The sequence below is a fragment of the Perognathus longimembris genome, chromosome 11 (assembly GCF_023159225.1).
Source record: "Perognathus longimembris pacificus isolate PPM17 chromosome 11, ASM2315922v1, whole genome shotgun sequence".
Taxonomy (NCBI): domain Eukaryota; kingdom Metazoa; phylum Chordata; class Mammalia; order Rodentia; family Heteromyidae; genus Perognathus; species Perognathus longimembris.
The window spans coordinates 61,639,127-61,663,307 of NC_063171.1; the positions used below are offsets into that span (position 1 = coordinate 61,639,127).

General features: G+C 45.6%; 1 protein-coding gene across 1 annotated transcript in view; it reads left to right on the forward strand.

Annotated features, from left to right (window-relative positions):
• The window catches only part of Kif14 (kinesin family member 14), a 45,100-nt gene that overhangs the window by 19,908 nt on the left and 1,011 nt on the right, over window positions 1-24,181 (forward strand). The window contains exons 14-28 of the mRNA XM_048358254.1: window positions 1,700-1,802; window positions 2,119-2,279; window positions 4,851-4,998; window positions 5,427-5,579; window positions 7,569-7,695; window positions 9,182-9,275; window positions 10,341-10,470; window positions 12,597-12,697; window positions 15,387-15,481; window positions 17,404-17,628; window positions 18,594-18,778; window positions 20,094-20,255; window positions 20,744-20,866; window positions 21,861-21,935; window positions 23,977-24,112. Of these exons, the coding sequence (XP_048214211.1) occupies window positions 1,700-1,802; window positions 2,119-2,279; window positions 4,851-4,998; window positions 5,427-5,579; window positions 7,569-7,695; window positions 9,182-9,275; window positions 10,341-10,470; window positions 12,597-12,697; window positions 15,387-15,481; window positions 17,404-17,628; window positions 18,594-18,778; window positions 20,094-20,255; window positions 20,744-20,866; window positions 21,861-21,935; window positions 23,977-24,112 (2,018 nt within the window). The remainder of the gene's footprint in view (window positions 1-1,699; window positions 1,803-2,118; window positions 2,280-4,850; window positions 4,999-5,426; window positions 5,580-7,568; window positions 7,696-9,181; window positions 9,276-10,340; window positions 10,471-12,596; window positions 12,698-15,386; window positions 15,482-17,403; window positions 17,629-18,593; window positions 18,779-20,093; window positions 20,256-20,743; window positions 20,867-21,860; window positions 21,936-23,976; window positions 24,113-24,181) is intronic.

Here is a 24,181-nt window from a genome sequence, read left to right on the forward strand (position 1 = left end):
ACAGAGAGGCTATAGTTACATAAGTCAGGTAATAAGCACATTTCTTTTTGAACAGTGTCCCCTCGTCCCTCGTTTTCTCCTGGTTTTCCCCTCTGACACCCCTTCCCACCCACAAGTTGTGGAGTTCATTTCCAACGTAGAGTCTAGTGAGTATCACTGCTGCGTTTGTTCATCCTGTGTCCAACCATTTCTGTGTTCCCCGTGCTCTCCCCCGAAAAGATTACCTAACATTCAAGACAACAGGTACAGAAGGCAAACAGCAACAGAGCCAGGAAAAAAAAAATTAAAGCAAAATAACACAAACCTCTTGTCTCCATTTCTTGGAGTACAGTTCTTGAGTGTTTTATAAAGACAGTTACTGTCAGTGTAAGGTAGGATGTAATGGTCTCTCTGTTCATTCCTGATCTGACTCCAGGGTAATTTCTTTTCTTGCAGTTATAATGATGAGCGTAAGATTGAACTTCTATCTCTTTAATATAGCAAAACTTAGGGTTGGAGTGAAAAATTAAAAATTTTAAATTTTATATGTTATTGGAATGGTAAAGTTCGTAAATTGTTTTGGTTCTATGTTGTGGGTGTTTTTGTTTGCCTGCTTGTTTGTTTGCTGGCCCTGGGGCTTGAACTCAGAGCTTGGGTCTTATTGCTTAGCTTTTGTGCACAGCTAGTGCTGCTCTATCTGTGCCTGAGTCACAGATCTACGTCCAGCTTTTTGGTGGTTAATTGGAGATGAGAGTCCCTCACAGTCTTTCCTGCCTGGGCTAGCTTGGAACTGAGGGCCTCCTGAGCAGCTAGTATCACAGGTGTGAGCCACTGGTGCCTGGCTGCGCTGTGTCTTTAAATTTTCTCTATGTTCATGGTCTTTTCACTGCCGCGAAGCATTCCATTGTACATACCTATCTCGTGTTAGTACAGTCTGTGTACTTTGTGGATAGGCATTTGGGTTATTTGTAATTTTCTGCAACTACAATATTTGTGTGTATTCTTGTTCATAATTCCTGACAAAAGTAGAGTTTCTTTCTGCAGAGCAGTTTTTCCTACTCCTGTTAAAGTTATTAAGCTTGTCAGTTCACTTATGGGAAGCCATATCCATGTTTCATACTTTTTTTTTGAATTTTTGTCTCCTTTTTTATTTATTTATTTATTTTTTTTGGTCGGTTGTGGGGCTTGAACTTTGGGCCTGGGCACTGTCCCTGAGCTCTTCAGCTCAAGGCTAGTACTCTACCACTGGAGCCAAAGCAGCTCTTCCGGTTTTCTGGTGGTTAATTGGAGATAGGAGTCTCATGGACTTTTCTGCCTGCGCCAGCTTTGAACTGTGATCCTCAGATCTCAGCCTCCTGAGTAGCTAGGATTACAAGCATGAGCCACCAGCATCTGGCAAGAGTTGTGCTCTCTCTCTCTCTCTCTCTCTCTCTCTCTCTCTCTCTCTCTCTCTCTCTCTCTCTCTCTTTTTTGAATTACTTTCAAAATATGCACAGTGAAAATTCTTCCCTACCAGTAGCAGATAGAATTGGCTAGAGGCCAGGCTTTTCTTTTCTGGAAACTCCTAAATCTAGTTGAATGAAAATATAATATTTTTTAAGTCTTTGTTGCTATAAACAGACACCAAAGGCAGTAATCGCCTGAGATTATTTCATTTTGCCCTTTTCTTGCCTTTTAGAGTGTGTTGCGGTTGTAACTCTGTGCTTCTTATTTGTTACAGTATGATCAAAAATCTGGAAGGGACAGTGAGCATTATCCCGGTTGGGGAAGCAAAGACCTACGTAAATGGAAGACACATCTTGGAGTCCACAGTGCTGCGTCACGTACGGTCCCAGGGGCTGCGGTGGGGGAGATTACCTGGGAAGGCACAATGCATCTCATCCTCAAGCCTTGCTTTTCTCTTTTGTGAGATAAGGAAGTTCTCCTGGTGTGTGTGTACACACGCATACATCCATGCACATGTGCACATGCGGGTATACACGCATACACACAGTAAGCATTTACCAAAAGTGAGTTGCTATGCTTCTCATTAATAGTATTAGATTATCTTGAATTGTTGAGCTAATTGATTTTTTTTCCCTTATGCTGAAGTTTCCATTCAGAGTCACCTCCAATAGCAAATATTTTTGTGTGCTTTAGGGTGATCGAGTGATTCTTGGTGGCGATCATTATTTCAGATTTAATCACCCAGTCGAAGTCCAGGAAGGGAGAAAGCCCTCCAGTAGAGATACTCTTGCAAGTGAGGCTCCAAAAGACTTTGAATTTGCCAAGAATGAGTTACTGGTGGCACAGAGATCTCAGTAAGTAGTACAGTTGGTGTGGAGCAAGAAGCGTACGAGGGCGTTTACAGAAGAGATGGCCCCACTGTACGAAGCTCAGTGGTTGACACCGCCTTCCGTGTCCCTACGATCATTTGTTTAACAAATTCTTTCTTACTAGGCATCGACTTTGTGTCTATCACTGTGCAAAATGCTGGATATAAAAAGAACTAGAGGAATTCATCATCTCATGAGCTGACAGCTCTCACTAGTGATGTCCTGTGTAGTGTAGAGGTATACAGGTGACCCCTTGTCCTGACTGGGGGCCACTGGGGGCTTATTGGGGTCCCTAGAGTAGTGTCTCATGAGAAAATGAGGTGTCATCCCGAGGCAGACTGGGAGATGCCCATTTGCTTTGTGAGATGGTGAAGTATACGTAATAAAGGGCTCAAGGAAGTGGAACTGTGGCTCAAAGTGGTAGAGGGCTAGCCTTGAACAAAAGAGCTCAGGGACAGTGCCCAGGCCCTGAGTTCAAGCCCCACAACCACACAAACACACACACATACTTGCACACTCGCGCGCGTGTGCGCATGTGCTCAAAACTGTGGGTTGCCTCTTAAGGAACAACTGAAGAACTGCCGTTAGGTATAAGACACTCATGATTCAGAAGCACATTGTGAGAGAAGGCTCCGGCCCCCGTGCTGAGGGGAAGGCTTAGCGGAAGGCTTAGTGCTCGGAGCAGCTAGGTTACAGGCCGTGACTTCAGTTGAGAACAGTAAGTATGGTGTGGCAGGGTAGCAGAGAAAAGTAAAGGAGACAAAAGCTCATTGAATACAGAGAATGACAGGAGGAGGAATTAAGAATGACTGTGTCTTTTATCTTTTAAAAAGCCTAAATGTACTTTTTCCATCCTTATTTTTTTTTTTAAAAGATGCCACTGTCTCCCCCCTCTGCCCCCTTTTGGGAGACAAGCTCTAACTTTGCAAGCCAGGCTGGCCTCCAGCTCCTGGTCCTCCTGCCTCAGCCTCCCAAGTACTGCAAGGGGGAACATGCCTGGCTCCATTTTAGCCTATTATTATTATTATTATTATTATTTTGGTGCTGGTCCTAGGGCTTGAAGTCAGCGCCTGAATACTGTCCTTGAGCTTTTTTTGTGCAAGGCTAGCACTCTACCACTTGGGCCACAGCTCTGCTTTTGGCTCCTTTTTGTGGGGGGGAGGGAGGGAATGGTTAATTGAAGGTAAGAGTCTCATAGACTTTCCTGCCTGGGCTGGCTTTGAACCACAGTCCTCAGATCCCAGCCTCCTGAGTGGCTAGGGTTACAGGTGTGAGCCCTGGCACCCAGCACTTTAGCCATTCTAAAGTGTGCAGTTCCCGGCCCTTGGTGACTCGCGGGGTGGGGCTACGGTGGCCGTCCGAGTCTCGGTGCCCACCCTGACGCTGTCCAGGCGGCGGTGTCTGGTGTCTCCTCCTCCCCTGCCCCGGCAGCCCCCCCCTTCTTCTGACATTCTTTCTTTCCTCAGTAAAACCGTGAATGGCGATTTCTTTTGGTTGTAGCATGTCCTGACAGATCAATTTTACCGGGAAGAAAGAAGCTATTTAGCTTTCTGTTTACCATTGACATTGTTTTCTTGTATGTTGAGAGGTGACAGTTAATATTTTGACTTACCAAAACATGAAATTAGCCATTTGCCAGTGGCCCATGCCTACAATCCTTTCTGCTCAGGGGAAGATCTCAGTTCAGAGCCAAGCTGAGCAGACAAATCTGAGACTCTTATCTCTGACGGAGAAAAGGCCAGACATGGAGGTGTGGCTCGCAGAGCATGAGGCCCTGAGTTCAAGCTCCAGTACTGACACATAAAATTATTATGGATGGTTGAAAATGTGGTTTAGTTTCTACTTCATCAGCTCTTGTAAGACATGCTTTTAGGGTCATTTCAATATTTTCCTAATGTATGTAACACAAAACACAAATGAAAAAGTATTGCTATATGAAGAATCATTGTTGGTCTAGCCATTGTTAGTTTGAACTAAGATACCCTACTCTTGTGTTAACTACAAGTACTTCAGTATCTACTAGAAAATATTTTTATATAATTTTCTTGCTTTAAGTATTAGAAAAATATGTCCACTTAAATATCAGACAATAGTAACTAAGGTGGAAGTAAGCAGATTTTTAACCTGCTATATTTTTTGTTTATAGAGAAATTCTAGCTGAGTACCAGTGGCTCATGCTTGTGATCCTAGCTACTGAAGAGGCTGAGAGACCTAAGGATTGCAGTTCAAATCCAGCCCAGGCAGAAAAGTCCTAATCAACAAGCAAAAAGCCAGAAGTGGAGTTGTGGCTCAAGTGGTAGAGCCACAAAAGCACAAAATCTCAGGGACAGCACCCAGGCCCTGAGTTCAAGCCCCAGTACCTGCCAAAAAAAAAAAAAAAAAAAAAAAAAGAAAGAAAGAAAGAGGGGGAGAAAAAGAAAAGAAAAGAAAAGAAAACTTGCAGAACACATTTGGTTTATTATCAGCAATCCTATCTTAAGGTTTCATTCTTTTCAGTGGACAGTCGTGTGGCGTGATTAGCCGTGCATCCTATTAACCTCTTGCTGTACTTTGCAGACTCGAGGCAGAGGTGAAAGAAGCGCAGCTGAAGGCAAAGGAGGAGATGATGCAAGGCATCCAGATCGCCAAGGAGATGGCTCAGCACGAGCTCGCCTCTCAGAGAGCCGCGTACGAGAGCAAGATCCAAGCCCTGGAAGCAGAACTGGTAGTGTGCGGAGCCCCGGGTGCCCTGGGACGGGTCATCGTGTCCTTAGAGGGACCGGAGGAGTGTCGGGGATTAGAGCCGGGGCTGCCGGGAGGCTGGGCCCTGGCGTTTCTCCTTCAGAGGCGAGTTGACGGCGGGGAGAAGGAGCCGGGCAGCCAGGCGCGGGGCCCAGCCGTGGCGCTTTCCCGGCAGCCTTGCGTTGCCACACGCCCAGGTTAGAGTATTCCTAACTGGCGACTGGTGACTGGTGACATTTACTTTTGGTTCCATGAGCCAACCTGAATGAAGCGGGGAGGCTTCGGGCCGGCGTTTCTATTGGTCATTTCTCCTGCTTTGATGAGAGAAAGGGCCTGTGGTACTTTGGTGCCGTTCTATTTTTGAAAAACTGTTCTGGCCTAGAGTTAGTTTTTTATTAATGTTCGTTACAGAGGGAAGAGTCTCAAAGGAAGAAAATGCAGGAGATAAATAACCAAAAGGCGAATCACAAAATCGAGGAATTAGAAAAGACGAAGCAGCATCTTGAACAGAAAATATATGTCAACAAAAAACGACTAGAAATGGAGACTCTGGCTACAAAGCAGGTAATTTCCTTTTATAGCTCACTTGCTGCGTTCTGAGGAGGAACTGGGCTTGTTTTCCTTGCTAAGTGTATGGCGCCTTGACAGGAAAGAGCCTCCTCTAGATCCCCAGGAGAGAGAGGCTCTTCTGCCTGAAAGCTTGTCCCCTCGCCTCTACACTGAGGTGCCTGGAGGCCGAGCTCTGTGTCCCCCCCAGCTCCGTCCCCGGTTCTCCTCCCTCCGTCTGTCTGTCTTCTGTCTCTTTGTGTGGGTACCCGGGCTTGAATACAGGGCTTGGGTGCTCTCCTTCTTGGCCTTTTCTGCTCAAGGCTGGTGCTTTACCCCTTGAACCACACCTCCACGTCCAACTTTTTGCTGGACTGTTCTGCCCTGGATGACTCTAAAAGGCTATTCTCCCATCTCCGTTTCCTGAGTAGCTAGGACTATGGTCCCGAGCCCCTGGTGCCCGGCTCTCGTTTCTCTTCTTCATGTCTGTAAGTGCTCATGATAACGTAAGCAAGGGATGTGGCACCGAGGAAGTGGAGGTAGACGCAGCTCTTGTGTTGGGGCACAGGGCAGTGGGGGGGGGAGGTGAAGCCTGAGCGGCCCCTGGAAGAGCAGCAGGCAGGCTGCTCCCAGGAAGCCTTTGATGCGCCAGTCACAGTTCATTCCTAATCCTCCGGTACCAGATGCAGCTCCGGGCCAGGGGCGCCATGAGCTGCCTCCGGAGAAAGCCGCAGCGGCTTCACGCTTGGGAAACAGTCTCTGTTCGTGGGCGGCTCTGAGTTATTTGTGCCAACTAAAGTTTTTGTGGACTTTGATTTTTTTTTTTTTTTTTTTGGCCAGTCCTGGGCCTTGGACTCAGGGCCTGAGCACTGTCCCTGGCTTCTTTTTGCTCAAGGCTAGCACTCTGCCACCTGAGCCACAGCGCCCCTCTGGCCGTTTTCTGTATATGTGGTGCTGGGGAATTGAACCCAGGGGCTCATGTATACAAGGCAAGCACTCTTGCCACTAGCCCATATCCCCAGCCCCTGGACTTTGATTTTTTTATGACAGTAGTTGCCACTTATTAAGATCTTAACCTATGCTAGCTTTTTTTTTTTTTTTTTTTTTTTTTGCCAGTCCTGGCCCTTGGACTCAGGGCCTGAGCACTGTCCCTGGCTTCTTTTTGCTCAAGGCTAGCACTCTACCACTTGAGCCACAGCGCCCCTTCTGGCCGTTTTCTGTATATGTGGTGCTGGGGAATTGAACCTAGGGCTTCATGTATGGGAGGCAAGCTCTCTTGCCACTAGGCCCAGCCCCTATTCTAGCTTTCTTTAGCCAACAAATCTTCTTGAGAATGTCCTTCTTTAGCCAACTGCTCCGCGCCCCCCCCCCCCTTTTTCTAAAGTTCTTTAATTCCTAGGAAAGGGAAGAAAGATTAATCTGTGCTATTGAAAGTTTCAGATGTTGGACTGGGGATGTGGCATCCTATTTAGAAATTTCAGCTGAGCGCTGGTGGCTCATGTCTGTAATTCTAACTATTTAGGAGGCTGAGATCTAAGGATTGTAGTTCAAAGCCAACCCAGGCAGGAAAGTCCATGAGACTTTTTATCTCCAAAGGAAAAAAAAGTCAGAAGTGGAATTGTGGCTCAGTGGTAAAGTGCTAAACTTGAACACAAAAGCTCACCGATATCACCCTGACCCACAGTTCAAGCCCCAGTACTGGCACACACACACACACACACACACACAGAAATGTACAAGCCATTTTTAAAAGGTCTTTTATGTTTAATAGAGCGTGTTCAGCATGTGTGCCTAATGAAATGAGTATTTTAAAATCATATTCAGTTGTAGTGGGACTATTACTAATCAGTTTAAAATTTTTTCTTTATATGCACATGTAAGGCATGATTTCATGGGAAATGCGTAGATACGAAAAGCAACAAATCCATCATCTCACTCTGACTTTGTAACTTTTCTCTCTGCATCTCCTCACGTGTGGATCTGTACCAATGACTGAACATCGCTTAGGCCTTAGCAGACCACAGTGTCCGCCACGCAAAAATCCTGGAGGCTTTAGAAGCTGAAAAGCAAAAAATTGCTAAAGAACTACAAATTTTGCAGCAGAATCGGACTAATAGGGATAAACTGTTGACAGGTGAGTAGGATTGATTTAGCAGACACTTTTAGTTACTTGCCTTATTTATAATATGATTAATAAGATGTCAGTTGCCATTCTGCACTCAAAATGCTTTATTCTAGATGTTGCTGACTTTTCTATATGCGACTATATTTGTGTGGATGTTTATTTTTAGAATCTATAGACTGAATATGTCTCCTGAAAATGACAAATATTACATACTCCATTTAAGAAAACCAGTAAGTCGTCCTCGTTAAAGCACAGGACGGAGCAGTCATCACTGGAGTCAGAGAAGGGCAAGGGGGAAGGGAGCAGAGCAATTCCTCAGGACGGCTAGGGTTGGAAAAGGTGAAGGGACTTGGGGAGGGGAGGAACCAATAATAAAAGGATGGCTGGGATGCTTGCACACATGGAAAATCATGGTGCATCTCACTGATTTGTACAGTGAGTATGTTAATATAATCGGGAAAATGAAATTTTAGACAACATTGTTTTCCTGTCTATTTTATTATTATTTTGTGCTGCACCTGGGGCTTGAACTCGGCACCTCGTGCTCTTGGTTTTTCCCCCTCAAGGCTGGTGGCTCCGCCTCTAGGCTTCTGCTGGCTGATTGGAGATGGGTTCTCAGACTTGTCTGCCCAGACTGGCTTCAAGCCCTATCCTCGATCTCAGCCTCCTGCCTAAGCTACAATTATACTGCGCCTGGCCCAATTTTATTTTTTTGTGTTGCAGAATATTTGGGGGGAAAGTTAAAAAGGATTATGTGTCTGTATGCATAAGGCCATTATATCCTTAACCTTACTTTAAAAAGAAATTAGAAAAATTAAAAAGAAGTCAGAAGAAAAAGTCTTAGATGTTATTTGGGGAAAAAAAATTGCCTTTGGTGGTTCCTTGGTATACTAAAACTTTTCTTAAGTGTTTTTTTTGTTGTCGGTTGTGGGGCTTAAACTTAAGGCTTGGGCATTGGCCCTGAGCTTTTTTGCTCAAGGCTAGTGCTGTATCACTTTGAGCCATAGTTCTGCCTCTAGCTTCTGGTGGTTAATTGAAGATAAGAGCCTCAGGGACTTTCTTGCCACGGCTGACTTTGAACTGCAAGCCTCAGATCTCAGCCTCCTGAGTAGCAAGGATGACAGGGCCCGAGCCACCGCTACCCAGCTTATGCTAAAACTTTCTTTTTTAATCAGAAGTTTTCTTCCATCTCTTCACAAGTGAGAGACCCCATTTTAATTTAAAGAATATTTTTGTTTGTTTTCGTTTTGTTCGCTTGATTGCTTTTGAGACAGGTTCTCACAATATAGCTGAGCCTGGTTTTGAACTCATGATCTCCTGCCTTTGCCTCTGAGTGGGGAGGATTGTGTACCACACCCACTGGCTGGGGTATTTTCTTGTCCCCGTGAGCTCTGAAGGGAAATCACTCCGCTCTTACGCGCAGCCCAAGTGCTGGTTAAAACCACTTGCTTGCAGCTCACGGTGTGCTTAAATCCTCTCCATGCCTTTGTGTTAGTTCAGCCCAGCTGGAGCTCCATGAAACTCTCGGTGATGATCCAGGAAGCCAACACCATCAGCAGCAAACTGAAAAAACGTTACGCTTTTGGCAGGTGAGCGCTTCCTGACGGCCCTGACTTTAAAGCAGTTCTTTGTTTTAAGAGGAATTGCTCTATACGGGTGTGTTGTTTTGGTTTGGTTTTCCTTTTTGTAGTTTCTTTACAGTCTTATCCGCTGGGCCTGCTAGGAAAGGGTTGCTATGTAGATCGCTAGTGCCACTTGGAGGCTCGGCCCTAACGTCCTCGTGCATTTTTAACTTACAAATAGAACAAGTGGAGTTGTCTTAGTGATTTACTGGTGAGTGGGTGTGTACCTGTGTGTGCCCATGAGCATGTTAGTACTGGGGCTTGAACTCGGGGATTTAAGCTCTTTATTTAGCTTTTTTCACTCAAAGCTGGTACTCACCACTTAAGGAATTCTTTTTTTTTTTTTTTTTGGAACTCTAGTTTTCCTAGGTAGCCTAGGCTGGCCTTGAACTCATGATCCTCCTGTTTCAGCCTCCTGAATGTTGGGATTGCAGTCATGTGTGCCTTAATTTAGTTTGTTCGCTTATTTGCTTTTGTAGGCTGCAGGGGATTGTACCCAGGTCCTTGCACATGTTAGGCAAGCACTCTTAACTACTGTGTTCCAACTCCAGCCCTGCATGCTGGTCCTGGGCCTTGATCTCAGGGCCTAGACACTGTCCCTGAGATTTTTTTTGCTCAGGGTTAGCATTCTACCATTTGAGCCACAGCTCCACTTCTGGCTTTTCTTCTGGTGACTAACTGGAGATAAGAGTCTCACAGACTTTCCCGTCCAGGCTGGCTTTGAACCATGACCTTCAGATCTCAGCCACCTGATGGGCTAGGAATACAGGCGAGAGCCACCGGTGCCCAGCCCTGCATGCTTTCTTAAAGGAAAAATAAATATACCGTTTAAAATGGAAAGAAACTTGCTTGTGAACTTATTTTTGTATAGTACATATTAGACCTGCTTGTTCCTCCAGTATAACTGCTTAGCAGTGGAGGACATGAGGAGCATGCTGAATTCCTATAGAAGTTGTGTGTCTCCAGGCAGCTGTTGGTATGAGCTGGCAGATATGTCGTAGGAAATACGCTTTGGTTTGATTTTTCTTTCAGAGACCATGCATCTGATAAGGGGCGTTCGGATACTTCTATCCGGGTCCGAGACTTGCGGCTCGGGATCTCAACTGTATGGAGTGTGGAAAAGTTTGAATCTAAACTTGCAACCATGAAAGAACTCTATGAGGTTTGCAGAATTACTAAAGTCTCTATAAACTGCTGAAAAGAAATACAAAAGTGTTTCAAATATAAAAGCCAACCCATCATGTACTTATTCAAGACAGTATTAACCATTACATATATTTACTTTTGCTTGTAAGCAGCAGTTTATTGATCTGTCTTGTGGGGCTAGAGTTTGTTCCTTGTGCTTGCTTGCTAGGCAGGTGCTCTACCATTTGAGCCAGGCCTCCAGTCCTGTTTTTAGCTGGTTATTTTCCAGGCTGTTCTAGAATCAAGATACTTCAGCTCTCAGCTTGCCAAGTAGCTAGGATTAAAGACCTGAGTCACTAGGGCCTAGACAGTTATGACTTAATCTGAAGTTGTTTTTTTTTTTGGCCAGTCCTGGGGCTTGGACTCAGGACCTGAGCACTGTCCCTGGCTTCTTTTTGCTCAAGGCTAGCACTCTGCCACTTGAGCCACAGCGCCCCTTCTGGCCATTTTCTGTATATGTGGTGCTGGGGAATCGAACCCAGGGCCTCATGTATATGAGGCAGGCACTCTTGCCACTAGGCCATATCCCCAGCCCCCTGAAGTTATTTTTATACCTTCTCCTGTTTCTCTGTGTGTGGGGACGGAGTGGGGTTGGTGTGGGGGTAGGTCCTAGAGCTTACTTAGTGCCTGCGTACTGTCCTTGAGCTTGTGAGTTCAAGGCTAGCATACTACCACACTACCACTTGAGCCATAGCTCTACCTCCAGCTTTTTTTTTGGCCAGTCCTGGGGCGTGGGACTCAGGGCCTGAGCACTGTCCCTGGCTTCTTTTTGCTCAAGGATAGCACTCTGCCACTTGAGCTACAGCGCCTCTTCTGGCCGTTTTCTAGATATGTGGTGCTGAGGAATTGAACCCAGGGCTTCATGTATATGAGGCAAGCTCTCTTGCCACTAGGCCATATTCCCAGCCCCTACCTCCAGCTTTTTTGGTGGTTAGAGATAAGCAACTCCTGGGAAGTGGTGCTGTGGCTCAAAGTGTTAGAGCGCTTGCCTTGAGTGAAAGAGTATGGGGACAGCGCCCAGGCCCTGAGTGAAACTCCATTACTGGCAAAAAAAAAAAAATAAATAAATAAATTATGATACTTCTTTTTTTTTCAGTTTATCTATTTTCTTTCTTTTTTATTCATTTCTTTATTATCAAAGTGATGTACAGAGCGGTTACAGTTTCATATGTAAGGCAGTACATACATTTCTTATCCAACTTGTTACCTCCCCCTCATTTTTCCTCCTCCCCCTCCCCCTTTCCCTCCCCAAATGAATTGTACTGTTGGTTTATACCATATAGTTTATCCATTTTCTATCTCTTTCCACATTATCATTTATTATCTCTCTTCAAATTTTAAACTACAGTACTCTTCCTAAATTATGATACTTCTTAAAAAAAAAAAAATGCTATGGACTTTCCTGCCTGGGCTGGCTTTGAACGATGGTCCTTAGAGTTCAGTCTCCTAAGTAGGATTTGAGGCATGAGCCACTGGCACGTGGCTCTCCTTTCTCCTTTTGGGATCCCAGGGCTCATCCCGAGCCTCCCACCCATGGGGCACAGGCCCTACTGCCGAGTTCCCCCCTCTCCCAACACTCCATCTCCGCCTTGCCACATTAGCCTACTTGTGCTTTATGTTTCCTGTCTCTTCTCAATTGTGATTCTTATCTTTAAACCAAGTTCATTGTTTTTTAAGTATTTGCTATAATCCCAAACACTCTGTGATTATTTTTTTTATTTTATTTTTTATTTTTTTGCCAGTCCTGGGCCTTGGACTCAGGGCCTGAGCACTGTCCCTGGCTTCTTCCCGCTCAAGGCTAGCACTCTGCTACTTGAGCCACAGCGCCCCTTCTGGCCGTTTTCTGTATATGTGGTGCTGGGGAATCGAACCTAGGGCCTCGTGTATCCGAGGCAGGCACTCTTGCCACTAGGCTATATCCCCAGCCCTCTGTGATTATTTTTAACATGTCATCAAGATTGTGATTTTTTTAAAAAAAAATGTTCTGTAATTTTGCCAATGTTATGTTTTGGATGTAGCGGAATAGTTAAGCTTCTCCCCTTAGTTGCTAAACATTTTTTTCCCCACTGATAACAATGAAAACTATCTTTTTCCCTCCCTTAGAGTAATGGTATTAACAAGGGTGACGATGTATTTTGTGATCCCGAAGATGAGTGGGAACCTGACATTACAAACACGCCCGTGTCTTCACTTTCTCGAAGGAGGTAAAGATGTGGTTGTTACTCTGGAGGGGCGTGTATGTGTGTGCGTGGGTGTGGGTGTTGATATGTAAAACTATCACGTGTATTATGTGTGCACATATTTGTGTACACATATCACATTTTATCTAAATGTCTAATTTACTTAATTTATTGTCATGATGGCTATATCTGTGATGGGAACCCTGAACCAAAAACGGAATAATACAGTAGTGATTAAGCTATAGCATAGGATATGACAATGTTATGTGATAGAGAAACAAAACTATAGTTCATCATCCCAGTTTTTTTTTTTTTTTTTTTTTGCCAGTCCTGGGGCTTGGACTCAGGGCCTGAGCACTGTCCCTGGCTTCTTTGTGCTCAAGGCTAGCACTCTACTCTTGAGCCACAGCGCCACCTCTGGCTTTTTCTGTATATGAGGTGCTGAGGAATTGAACTCAGGGCTTCATGTATAGGAGGCAAACACTCTACTACTAAGCCACATTCCCAGCCCCCATCATCCAAGTTTTATGAGCACCTTAGAGCAGCAGAAATTTAATTTTCTATGAAGAAGGCAGAGTATTACTTTAAACTTCTTTCTCCAGAACTTGGCATATCCCGTGACATTTTACTGTAAGCTGTAGGATTTTAAGTGTAGTCAGGTCAGTGTGAGCACCAGAAAGGAATAAATCATCCTGCTAGAAGACTAGTAGATATGCTGTGCATTGCTTGTTAATTAACTTAAAGCGTAGAGACTAATATAATGCCTGGATGTTTTTTAAACAAATTGTGGTTCCACTTGGACCTCGGGCGCTAAGATTGTGGAGGTGAAGGGGTCTGGAAAGGTATGGAAAGCCCATACAGTTGCGCCCTTTAGTTAGCTAAGCAAGTATTTCTGTGGTGACTACTGTCTACTGTGTCCTGAAAGATGAATGAATGCACGCACGCACGCACGCACGCACGCACGCACGCTCACTCGCTGCCTTCGTGAGCGGGAGGCAGGGCTGGAGCACGTCGCCGCTCTGGGTCGGGTGACAGGCTAGAGCGAGAGGGCTTTGCTCCCTGAGCTGGGACGAGGCTCACCTTTTGAGCGCGTTTGAGGTTCCAGGACACCTCAGCGCTGTCTCCAAGGCTGGAACCTTGAGGCAGGGTGGAGGGGTCGACACTATTGGCTCATTAGCGGGCGCGTCCTCAGGATCAAGAGCGTCTGGGAAGCCAGATGTGGGGCAGCCTCCCTGCCGTCCCCTCACGTGGGAGGCAGGGGTAGGAGTATCGTGAGTTCAAGGCCAGCCTGGGCCTGCACAGCAAGACACTACCTTCAAAATGAAAAAAAAAAAAAAAAAAAAGATGGCTGAATGCTTGTTAAGGCACGGCCTCCTTTGGCACTTACCACAAGCCTGGGAGCGCGGGCTTTCGTCGCCATGCTGCCGATGGAAAAACTGAGCGTGAAAAGCGGTCAGGAGACTCGCCCCAAGCTGCTGCTGATTGGGGGAGAGAGTTGCCACTCAAAGATGGCTGAGCCCACAGCTCCCAGTGTTCTCACGTGAGCTATCAGCTGTCCCAGAACCTCCCAGCTGTACTGTTTTTTATTCTTAAAAATGCATCAGAAGGGGGCTAGGAATATGGCCTAGGGGCAAGAGTGCTTGTCTCGTATACATGAAGCCCTGGGTTCGATTCCCCAGCACTACATATATAGAAAATGGCCAGAAGGGGCGCTGTGGCTCAAGTGGCAGAGTGCTAGCCTTGAGCAAAAAGAAGCCAGGGACAGTGCTCAGGCCCTGAGTTCAAGCTCTAGGACTGGAAAAAATAAATTCATCAGAAGGAGTGGCATTAATCAAGATGCATTGTACTCACAAACTGACACATTGAATTGAAACCCCTTTGTACAACTCCTTAAAGATCATAAAAAGGTCGGCAAACACTATTTTAACCAGAAAAAAAACTTGTATCGTCTTGTGCTGCCTGCAGTTCGAGATCCATTTGAGTTATCAAACTTGGTTAGACCTCTTGTTGCTTCCAACCATGCTTACTTAAATTCATTTTGCATTCTCAAAGAGGTGGAACTATGTTAGAGCAAACATTTCTTAGTATTTCTGCGTTACCTGCTATGTGCTAAACTGCTAAGCTGCAGTCAGAAATCACTAGGACAAGCTGGGTGCTGATGGCGTACACCCATCATCCTAGCTTCTCAGGAGTCAGACCTGAGGATCATAGTTCGAAGTCAGCCCAGGCAGGAAAGTCCATGAAACTTATCTCCAGTTAACCACCAGGAAATCAGCTTTGAGATACCTGAGGCAATTTATAAGAATATAAACTTCTCCAAGATTTAAAACAGACCAACAAACTCATTCAAGAATGACTTACGAATTCCTTTGGATTTTAGGATTTCTGGTTTCTTTCTGTTTCCATTATAAACAGGTATAAACTTAATGTCCTTAGAATTATTTATCATTGTATGAGCAGTAATAACTAATTGTTCTAGCCAGGCACTGGCGACTCATGCATGTAATGTTAGCTAATTAGGAGGCTGACACGAAAATCTCAATTCAGAATTAACTCATCCAGAAAAGTCCAGTTAACCGGCAACAAAGCTGCAAGTGGAAGCATGGCACAGTAGTAGAGCACCAGCCTTGAGGGTAAAAGCCAAGCAAGACATTGAGAACGCATCACTCCCTGTGGCGTGTAAGGACAATGTCTCAGTGTTTGTTCTCCTCAGGAGCAGATGTTTGCTGAAGAACAGGAGGATTTCTGGTTGTCTGCAGGACTTACAAGTCCCCCTGCCTCCGAATCTGCACCCTTCCCGGTCATCAGGTATTTGACCCCCTCCAGAGCTCTGCAGTGGGAGACAGGCACCAAGTCCCGCCTCGGCCATCACCGCCCCTGGCCTTGGGAAAGCTGCTTCCTTGCCTAGGTGTTTCCCTTGTAAAATGAAGAGGTAGACTGGGTGGTTTCTTCACTTGTAAAATCCTGGGCTCTGTGCCCTTTTAGTAGAGCGGCCGCTTGAATGAGAATGACATTTGTGTTCAGCAGTATGGGGAAGGTTATTTCTTGATAAGTCAAAGAAGAAATTATAGCAGGTTATGCATTGCATACCATGATTTGTATTATGTCTGTGCTTGCAAATGAGTAAGATCTCTCTGCTGGGCTCTCGCCTAGAATCCTAGCTGTTCAGGAGACTGAGATCTGAAGATTATGTTTCAAAGCCAGCCTGGGCAGGAAAGCCCTTGAGACTCTGATCATCACTAGACTAGCAGAAACCCACAAGTGGCGCTGTGGCTCTAGTGATAGAGCACTAGCCTTGAGCAAAAGAAGCGCAAGGACCACCCAGGGCCTAATTTCAAGCCTTAGGACACCGCCCCCCCCCACACACACACCACGCACACACAGTGACTCTCTAGATGGACGTAATGCCACATTCCTATAGTCTGAGCTGCTTCCGGAGGCTGAGGCAGGAGCCTCACTTAACGGCCAAACCGACAACATCGCAAGACCCCGTTCCAAAGAAGAACTTCCTGTCAGCTATCAGTAGATCACTACGGAACAATAAGAAAGAGCAAATGGCTGACTCACACAACAACTCGATTGAAACATAATGTTGAGTGAAGTGAAAAAGAGGAATAGGGGGGGAAATTCTTTAAGCTAGGCACATGAATACCGTAACTCTCGTAGAAGACTATTGTCATGCCTCCTCATCATCACAGTAATATTAATCCACAGTTAGCTTATTTACCACTTTGGATTTTTTTTGTTGTTGTTGCCAGTCCTGGGCTTGGACTCGGGGCCTGAGCACTGTCCCTGGCTTCTTCCCGCTCAAGGCTAGCACTCTGCCACTTGAGCCACAGCGCCACTTCTGGCCGTTTTCTGTATATGTGGTGCTGGGGAATTGAACCCAGGGCTTCATGTATACGAGGCGAGCATTCTGGCCACTAGACCATATCCCCAGCCCTCACGTTGTCTTCTGGATTGGACAGTGCTCAGAAAATTCCCCTGTCCTGAGGGCAATCTTCCAGAGACATGCTGCCTGGGCTACAGAGAGGCCGCTGGCTCGAGCCTGTCTTGATTGTGGTATACCTCTAGAAGAAATTAACACAGGCATTTCTTTTTATATAGTTTTAGATAGCACGTTGTTTCCTGCTTTTCTACTTTATGAGCAAGTCCCGTTTCCGGTGTCATTTTATTTAATTGCCATTATTTTACCGGTTTATAATACTATAGGAGTTAGAAAAAATTAATCCCTACCAAAAGCAAATAAAGAAGAGAGCCAGCCAGGTACTGGTGGGTTGAACCTATAATCCTAGCTATCAGGAGGCTGAATTCTGAGGAGGGAGATTCAGAGCCAACCTGGGCAGATCAGTCTGGAAGACAGCTAACCAGGAAAAAACTAGAACTGGATGTATGCTTCCAGAGTAGCAAACTGGAGCAAAAAAAAAGCTCAATGTAGTGAAATTGAGCTGGAGCTCAGAAAAGGAGAGTAAGCCGCTGGGGTGTATGGGTTTTCTCGTCACCCCTGTTGTGGTGGAGAAGCTACTCAACCTATGGGCTGCGGCTGCTTGAGGTGAGGTCATTCCTGCGAGGGTCTGTGTCCTGGGGCTGGCCTGCTGAGGGTACTGGAGTAAGAATGAATTCCTTTGAAGCCTTATGGCCCGCGATTCTATAGCGTATCTGCATTCACAGCTCGGAAAGTATGGTGTGTGACAACCAGGCATGCGTCAGGCTGTTTCCTGTTCGTGCAGGTTTAATGGAGAGATCAAGCAGCCTTTGCTCAAATTCAGCAGAACCATTTCTTCCTGGAATTTGCAAAGAACTGATTGGCTCGTCGATCGACTTCCTTGGGCAGAATTACGATGAAGAAAAAACGATAGCAGATAGCCTGATGAGTAATCTAATGAAAATCTACACTGCGCTGCTGGCCGTTTCTAAAGCCCATGAAGAGCAGGACGAGGAGAGTCAGGAGAGCTGTAAGGACAGCCCCACCCCACCCCCATCTCAGGGCATTGTGGTTGGGGGGGGGGGGATACTTGACACTGGTGGCAAACAACTTTAGAGGTTGCTTGACCGCTCTCGTGGTACTCATGTGTGTCCGGTCTTTTTTGTGTGTGCACGCCAGGCCCCGGGGATTGAACTCAGGGCCTGGCACTTTTGCGCTGATTGGCTAATGAGCTACCACTTGAGCCCATGGCTCTACTTCCAGCTTTTTTGGTGCTTAATTAGAAATAAGTTTTCTATTCAGTCTGGTTTAGAACTGAGATCCTCAGATCTCAGTCTTCTGAGTAGCTAAGATTACAGGTGTGAGCCACTAGCACCTGGCATGTGGAATCTTTTTTTTGTTTTTGCCAGTCCTGGGCCTTGGACTCAGGGCCTGAGCACTGTCCCTGAGCTTCTTTTGCTCAAGGCTAGCACTCTACCACTTGAGCTACAGTGCTACTTCCAGCTTTTTCTGTTTATGTGGTACTGAGGAATCGAACCCTGAGCTTCATGCATGCTAGGCAAGCACTCTACCACTAAGCCACACCCCCAGCCATGTGGAAACATATTTGGAGATGGTTTCTTCCACTAAATTTCATTCTTTTAAATTTTTTTAGTCTTATTTATTCCCTTTTAAAAATTATCTTTTTTTTTTTTTTTTTTTTTGGCCAGTCCTGCGGCTTGGACTCAGGGCCTGAGCACTGTCCCTGGCTTCTTTTTGCTCAAGGCTAGCACTCTGTCACTTGAGCCACAGCGCCACTTCTGGCCATTTTCTGTATATGTGGTGCTGGGGAATCGAACCCAGGGCTTCATGTATATGAGACAAGCACTCTTGCCACTAGGCCATATTCCCAGCCCCTAAAAATTATCTTTAAGCAGTTATAGAAAGGGGTTTCTACTCCACATGCCAGTCCATGCGTACAGTGCACCTCGATCACTGTCGTTTCCTTGTTCAAAGTGTTCTCTTTGGATCGAACGACGCAGTCCTTGACTATACAGATCACTTGTGCTTTCGATCAGCTTGTGGTCTTGCTCAAACACTGGTGGAATGAGTGTCTGCCTTGTACCAGCATAGCAAGGCTCGAAGATGAACTGAGACAAGAAATTAAAACACTTGGGGGCTACCTACAGTTGTTTTTGCAGGTAAATTGATTTCTCTCAACCTGTTTTTCTTTAGAGGAGAGGGTGGAGGGGACAGGAGTGGGATTTGAACTCGGGACCTTGCACTTGCTGGGAAGGCACTCTGCCACTTGAGCCATACCTCCTGGCCTGGAGATTGATTTCTTCTTTGGAGAATCTAATTGTTTGGGTAACTATTTATTAACTTTGCCTTGGCCTGTATCTTTCCCTACATTAGAACTGGGGGCTTTTCAGACGTGTTTCCTGTCTTGTCTTAAAAGTAGATTAAAATGGATTTATTGAGCCAAGGCTTCTAAGTGATTACAGAGACAAGTCCGTCTCATACTCATAGCACCCCCCCAGTAGGCACTGCCGTCGCCATTGTATTAGGCGGGGGCGGGGGTGGGGGCGCTGAGTGTTACAGAACCAGGAAGTGGCAGAGGGGATGGGAACCAGTGGACCGGACTTCACCCTCTACTCAGCTACTGTGCCGGCCTTCTGAAGGGCGTTGGGAAGAGGGGCCACGCTCTGCCCGTGCTGCATTAGTCACAAACCTGCCCACGTGGCGGCCAGGACGGTCATCTTTGTCCCCTGCTCACCTCGCTCAGGTGAGATCTGGGCTACGAGGGAGAAGCGCGATCACAGCTTGCCTTCCCTCACGTATGGCGTCTGCAGGCCGGCAGGCACCGCGGCGCTGGCCCTCCAAGGCTGCCATGCCCGCCCTCCCTCCCTCCCTCCCTCCTTCCTCCCTCCTTCCTCCTTCCCCCTTCCCATCCGCGCTGCCTAAAGAGTAGCCCTGGCTGTGTGGTCCAGCACGACAACCTTCAGCTGGCTTAGTGCATTAGGCCGCAAGCAGCAGCAGAGGAGGACGCAACATCCCTTCTTCTAAAGGAAGTTTCTGGAGATCGCCATATGACACCTCTGTTTGCATGTTTGCCAGGACTTCCTCATCTGACCGCATCTGAATGCAAGCGTAAAGGACATGTTAGTTCTTTATTCTAAACGCTTAGGTGCCCAGATAAACATTCAAGGGTTCCGGTGAGATGGAAGAAATAAGGAGTTGATGTTGAAGAATGCCTAGTCATTACTATTTCACAGACTGTATCGTATGCTGCCATCTTTCATAGCTGTAGGGCTGCCTGGTTTCTGGCTTGAACGTGTGTATGAGGAGTGGTCATTGTATCAATGGCTGGGTAATTTATGTCCTTCATATTGTTCGTCTTGTCTCTTATTCTTCTGGGGAACGGGGATCACATGTTCTGCAAGCCAGTGCTGTCCTTGTTTCCTTCCCCTGGGTGAGCTCGCGCGTCGGGTACACTGGTCCATTTTTGTCTTCCAGGGATGCTGTTCAGATATTTCATCCATGGTGAAAGAGGCCAGGAAGAAAGGGAAGCAGGTTATTCAGCAAGCTGTGAAGTATGTGGGGCAGTTAGCCATTCTGAAAGGGAGCAAGCTGTATTTCCTGGACCACAGGAACAGTCAGACTTCCGGCAGCGTCCAGGTAACGTCACCGAGGTTAGTTCTGAAAGACCTCCTGGGGGAACATGAGCGACTTCTGCAGCAGCATCATTAAACTCGGCTTCAGTTCATTTTTCAAAGTAAATTGTGCTTTCAATAATTTGGCAGTAAGGTTTAAAATAGTCTCAATGTAAATGGGTTAAAGTAGTTGGAAACACATACGTCTTACAAGCCATTAAAATCCTTTGATACTAGATGTCATGGCATACACCTGTAATCCTAACATTCAGGAGGCAGAAAGGCCAGAGGATCATGAGTTCAAGTCTAGCCTGGGCTACGTAATGAGAACCTGCCTCAAGAAAAGACGAAAATCCTTCTACGTGCTTGATTTGATGATTGCTGTCCACCACAGAGACTCTACCCAGCCCAATACATGAAAAACTAAGTTTAGAAATGCGCGATTCTAGAAACTTTCCGTAGCTCTAATTACCCAGACCAGGAAAACAAGTTAATGCTTGCAATGTCCCCTAGGGAGAATTCATGGATGCTGTCTGCGATGGTGTGGGCTCAGGAATGAAGATTCTGTTAGACTCTGGGCTGGAAAAAGCAGAAGAACTTGAACAAGACCTCTCGAGGCAGTGGGCACAGCACGAGGTGCGTCCTGCATGCACAGGACCTGACGGCCAGCAAGGCCGCGGCTCCACGCAGCCAACCCCACTGCCACAGATACATCCTAGTTTGTGTCGTGTGTGTGTGTGTGTGTGTGTGTGTGTGTGTAAGGAGGAAGATTTGGTTCCCCCTTCCCTCCCCCTCCCTCTCTCCCTCTCTTCCTTCCCTCCCCCCTTCCTTCCCATAGAGCAAATCTGAGTTGGTCTTAGGGCAGAACTCAGTAGAGGTGAAGCCAACACATACTTCAACAGAATCCTCTGGCAGAAATGAAGCTGCTCCGTAGGGGGCAGCACTGAGCAGTGCAAAAGCAAAGGATTAGGGTTCAGACTGGGCTTCTGCCATCCTTCGGAGTCTCAGGAGTTAGGACCCAGGACCTAACCTTAACGGGCATCAAATAATAAAACCTGTGGGCTGGGGATATGGCCTGGTGGCAAGAGCACTGGCCTCGTATACATGAAGCCCTGGGTTCGATTCCCCAGCACCACATATATAGAAAACGGCCAGAGGTGGCGCTGTGGCTCAAGTGGCAGTGTGCTAGCCTTGAGCGGGAAGAAGCCAGGGACAGTGCTCAGGCCCTGAGTCCAAGCCCCAGGACTGGCAAAAACAAAACAAGCAAATAATAAAATGTGTGTGAAGTTCTCAGAGCATCGACTGCTTGGTGTGTCAGTCTCCTCACTTGCTCCCATGGGGAGTTTTGCTAATTTCATCCTGTAAATATTTAAGTAAAAGGCAAATCTTGTTATAGCAGACATCAAAGAGCATGGTATTTATTGGAGAAATCGGTAGGCCATCGGTTTTTGAAAGACATTCCAGTTGTATGATTTAGATACCCTGAAGCTATTTATTTACACTTCCCGAGTCAGAACTTCAACCTTCTGGCTTTGTAGACTAGAACTTTCCCTCTTGGATTCCCATGCAGTTCTAGGATTTTGTGTTTCTAAATAATGATTTGCATAATAAAATATTCATTTCTCTGCAGGTCACCAAGCAGATGAAAGCTAGTGCCATGGGACTGATCAGATCTCTTGAAGATACCTTCTCTGAATGGAAAATAGTAAGAGGTTTTTTTTAAAATTTCATTTAGTATATATTTTATCATTCCACTTACTTCAATTAATGACTTTTAAAAAACTTTTTTATGCTTACTCAAAGAGAACTCTTATGTACGTGTTGGATTGAAGCACATTTGCTTGTTTGTAGCTACTTTGCAGACATCATTACTAGTCTTAGTAATAGAAGATTGAATAGGAATTTGTTAATACAGTATCCTTACACTTGTTTTCTTTTTCTTTGTTTTTTTTGCTACTTTCATACTTGGATTTTTTTTTTTGGCCAGTCGTGGAGCTTGGACTCAGGGCCTGAGCACTGTCCCTGGCTTCTTTCTGCTCAAGGCTAGCACTCTACCACTTGAGTCACAAGCGCCACTTCTGGCCATTTTCTATATATGTGGTGCTGAAGAATCGAACCCAGGGCTTCATGTATACAAGGCAAGCACTCTTACCACTAGGCCATATTCCTATCCCCTTACACTTGTTTTCTCTCTCTGTCTCTCTCTCTCTCTCTTTTTTTTTTTTTTTCGATTGGGCCTGGGGCTATCCCTGAACTTTTCAGCTCAAGGCTAGCACTCTACGATTTTTTGTTTTGTTTTGTTTTTGCCAGTCCTGGGGCTTGAACTCAGGGCTGAGCACAGTCCCTGGCTTCTTTTTGCTCAAGGCTAGCACTCTACCACTTGAGCCACAGTGCCACTTCTGGCTTTTTCTTTATATGTGGTGCTGAGGACTCAAACCCAGGGCTTCATGTATATGAGGTGAGCACTCTACCGCTAGGCCATATTCACTGCCCCTAGTGCTCTACCATTTTGAGCCACAATGCCACTTCCAGTTTTCTGGTGGCTAACTGGAGATAAGGATTTCACGGCCTTTCCTGTCCCAGCTGGCTTTGAACCTCAATCCTCAGATATCAGCGCCCTGAGTAGCTAGGATTACAGATCTGAGCCATTGGTGCCTCGCCCCTTACATTTGTTTCTTAGAGCTACTGGATTGGTATCTTTTAGCTTTTGGGTTTAATACTCAGTGAGTTCAAAGATTTGAAACCCAACTGACTAAGACAGATTACCTTATTCCCATGTATCGGGTAAGTAGAAAAATATAAACTAGGTGTGTTATTAGTCTTTAAAAGGAGAGTAATGACTGAAGGCATGGCTCAAGTAGTTGAGTGTCTGACTAGCAAGTAGGAGGCCTTGAGCTCAAACCCCACTGTTACCCGCAGAAAAGAAACTTGCCTTCTTTTTTAAAAAATATAATTAAAAAGATTACAATTATATAAATCAGGTTATGAGTACAATGCTTTTTTGCCAGTAGTGTGGTTTGAACTCAGCACCTGGGCACTGCCGCTGAGCTTCTTTGTGCTCAAGGCTAGCGCTCTACCACTTGAGCCACAGCGCCACTTCCGGCATTTTCTGAGTAGTTTATTGGAGATAAAGAGCCGTATGGACTTTCCTGACCAGGCTGGCTCTAAACCTCGATCCTCAGATCTCAGCTTCCTGAGTAGTGAGTAGCTAGGATTACAGGCAGGAGCCACTGGTGCCTGGCTAGTACAATGCGCGTGATCACGGTCACCTCTCCCATAGTTTTCTCCTCCATCCCTAACCTCAAGTTATGTAGTTCAATTACTACATAGTATACATTGAATATAATGAGTAAAGAACTTATTTCTGATGGAGCCTTGGGTGGAAGTAGAAAAAAAAAAATGAAGGCAATTTTTTATTTACGTATGATAAAGGGGAGGTATTATAAATTGAAGTTTTTAATTAAGTAAGTTTGTATTTTATGGTAATAGATAAGTGCATGCAACTTGCTTTAGTCCATCCTCATAGTAAGACAATAAGACCTTGATTTAAAATTCATTGCGAATTCTGTCTCTTTTAAAAAATAATTATGTTAATAATTAACTTTGGTCTTACAGAAGTTGAGTAAAATATTGGTGTGGAAATGAACTTTATTAAAAATAACTTTCTGATGATTAAAATCACATTGTTAATGTTTATTGCTAAGTAGCCTATTTTATGTATTTTTTTTAAATCTTGATTTACACAGAAAAGCTTCGGAGCTCCAGAACAAGAAGATTATAGATTCCGGAACTGCAAGAAGATGGTTCATCTTGCCCCAGAATTATTGAAGTTAACACACTGCTTAGAGAGGACCGTTCGAATGGTGATTTCTGCGCTGAGAGGTATGCACTGTGGATGGCGTGTGTCCAGAACTGTGTAGAGAAGGGCCCTGAGCCAGCTCCCCTTTTTCC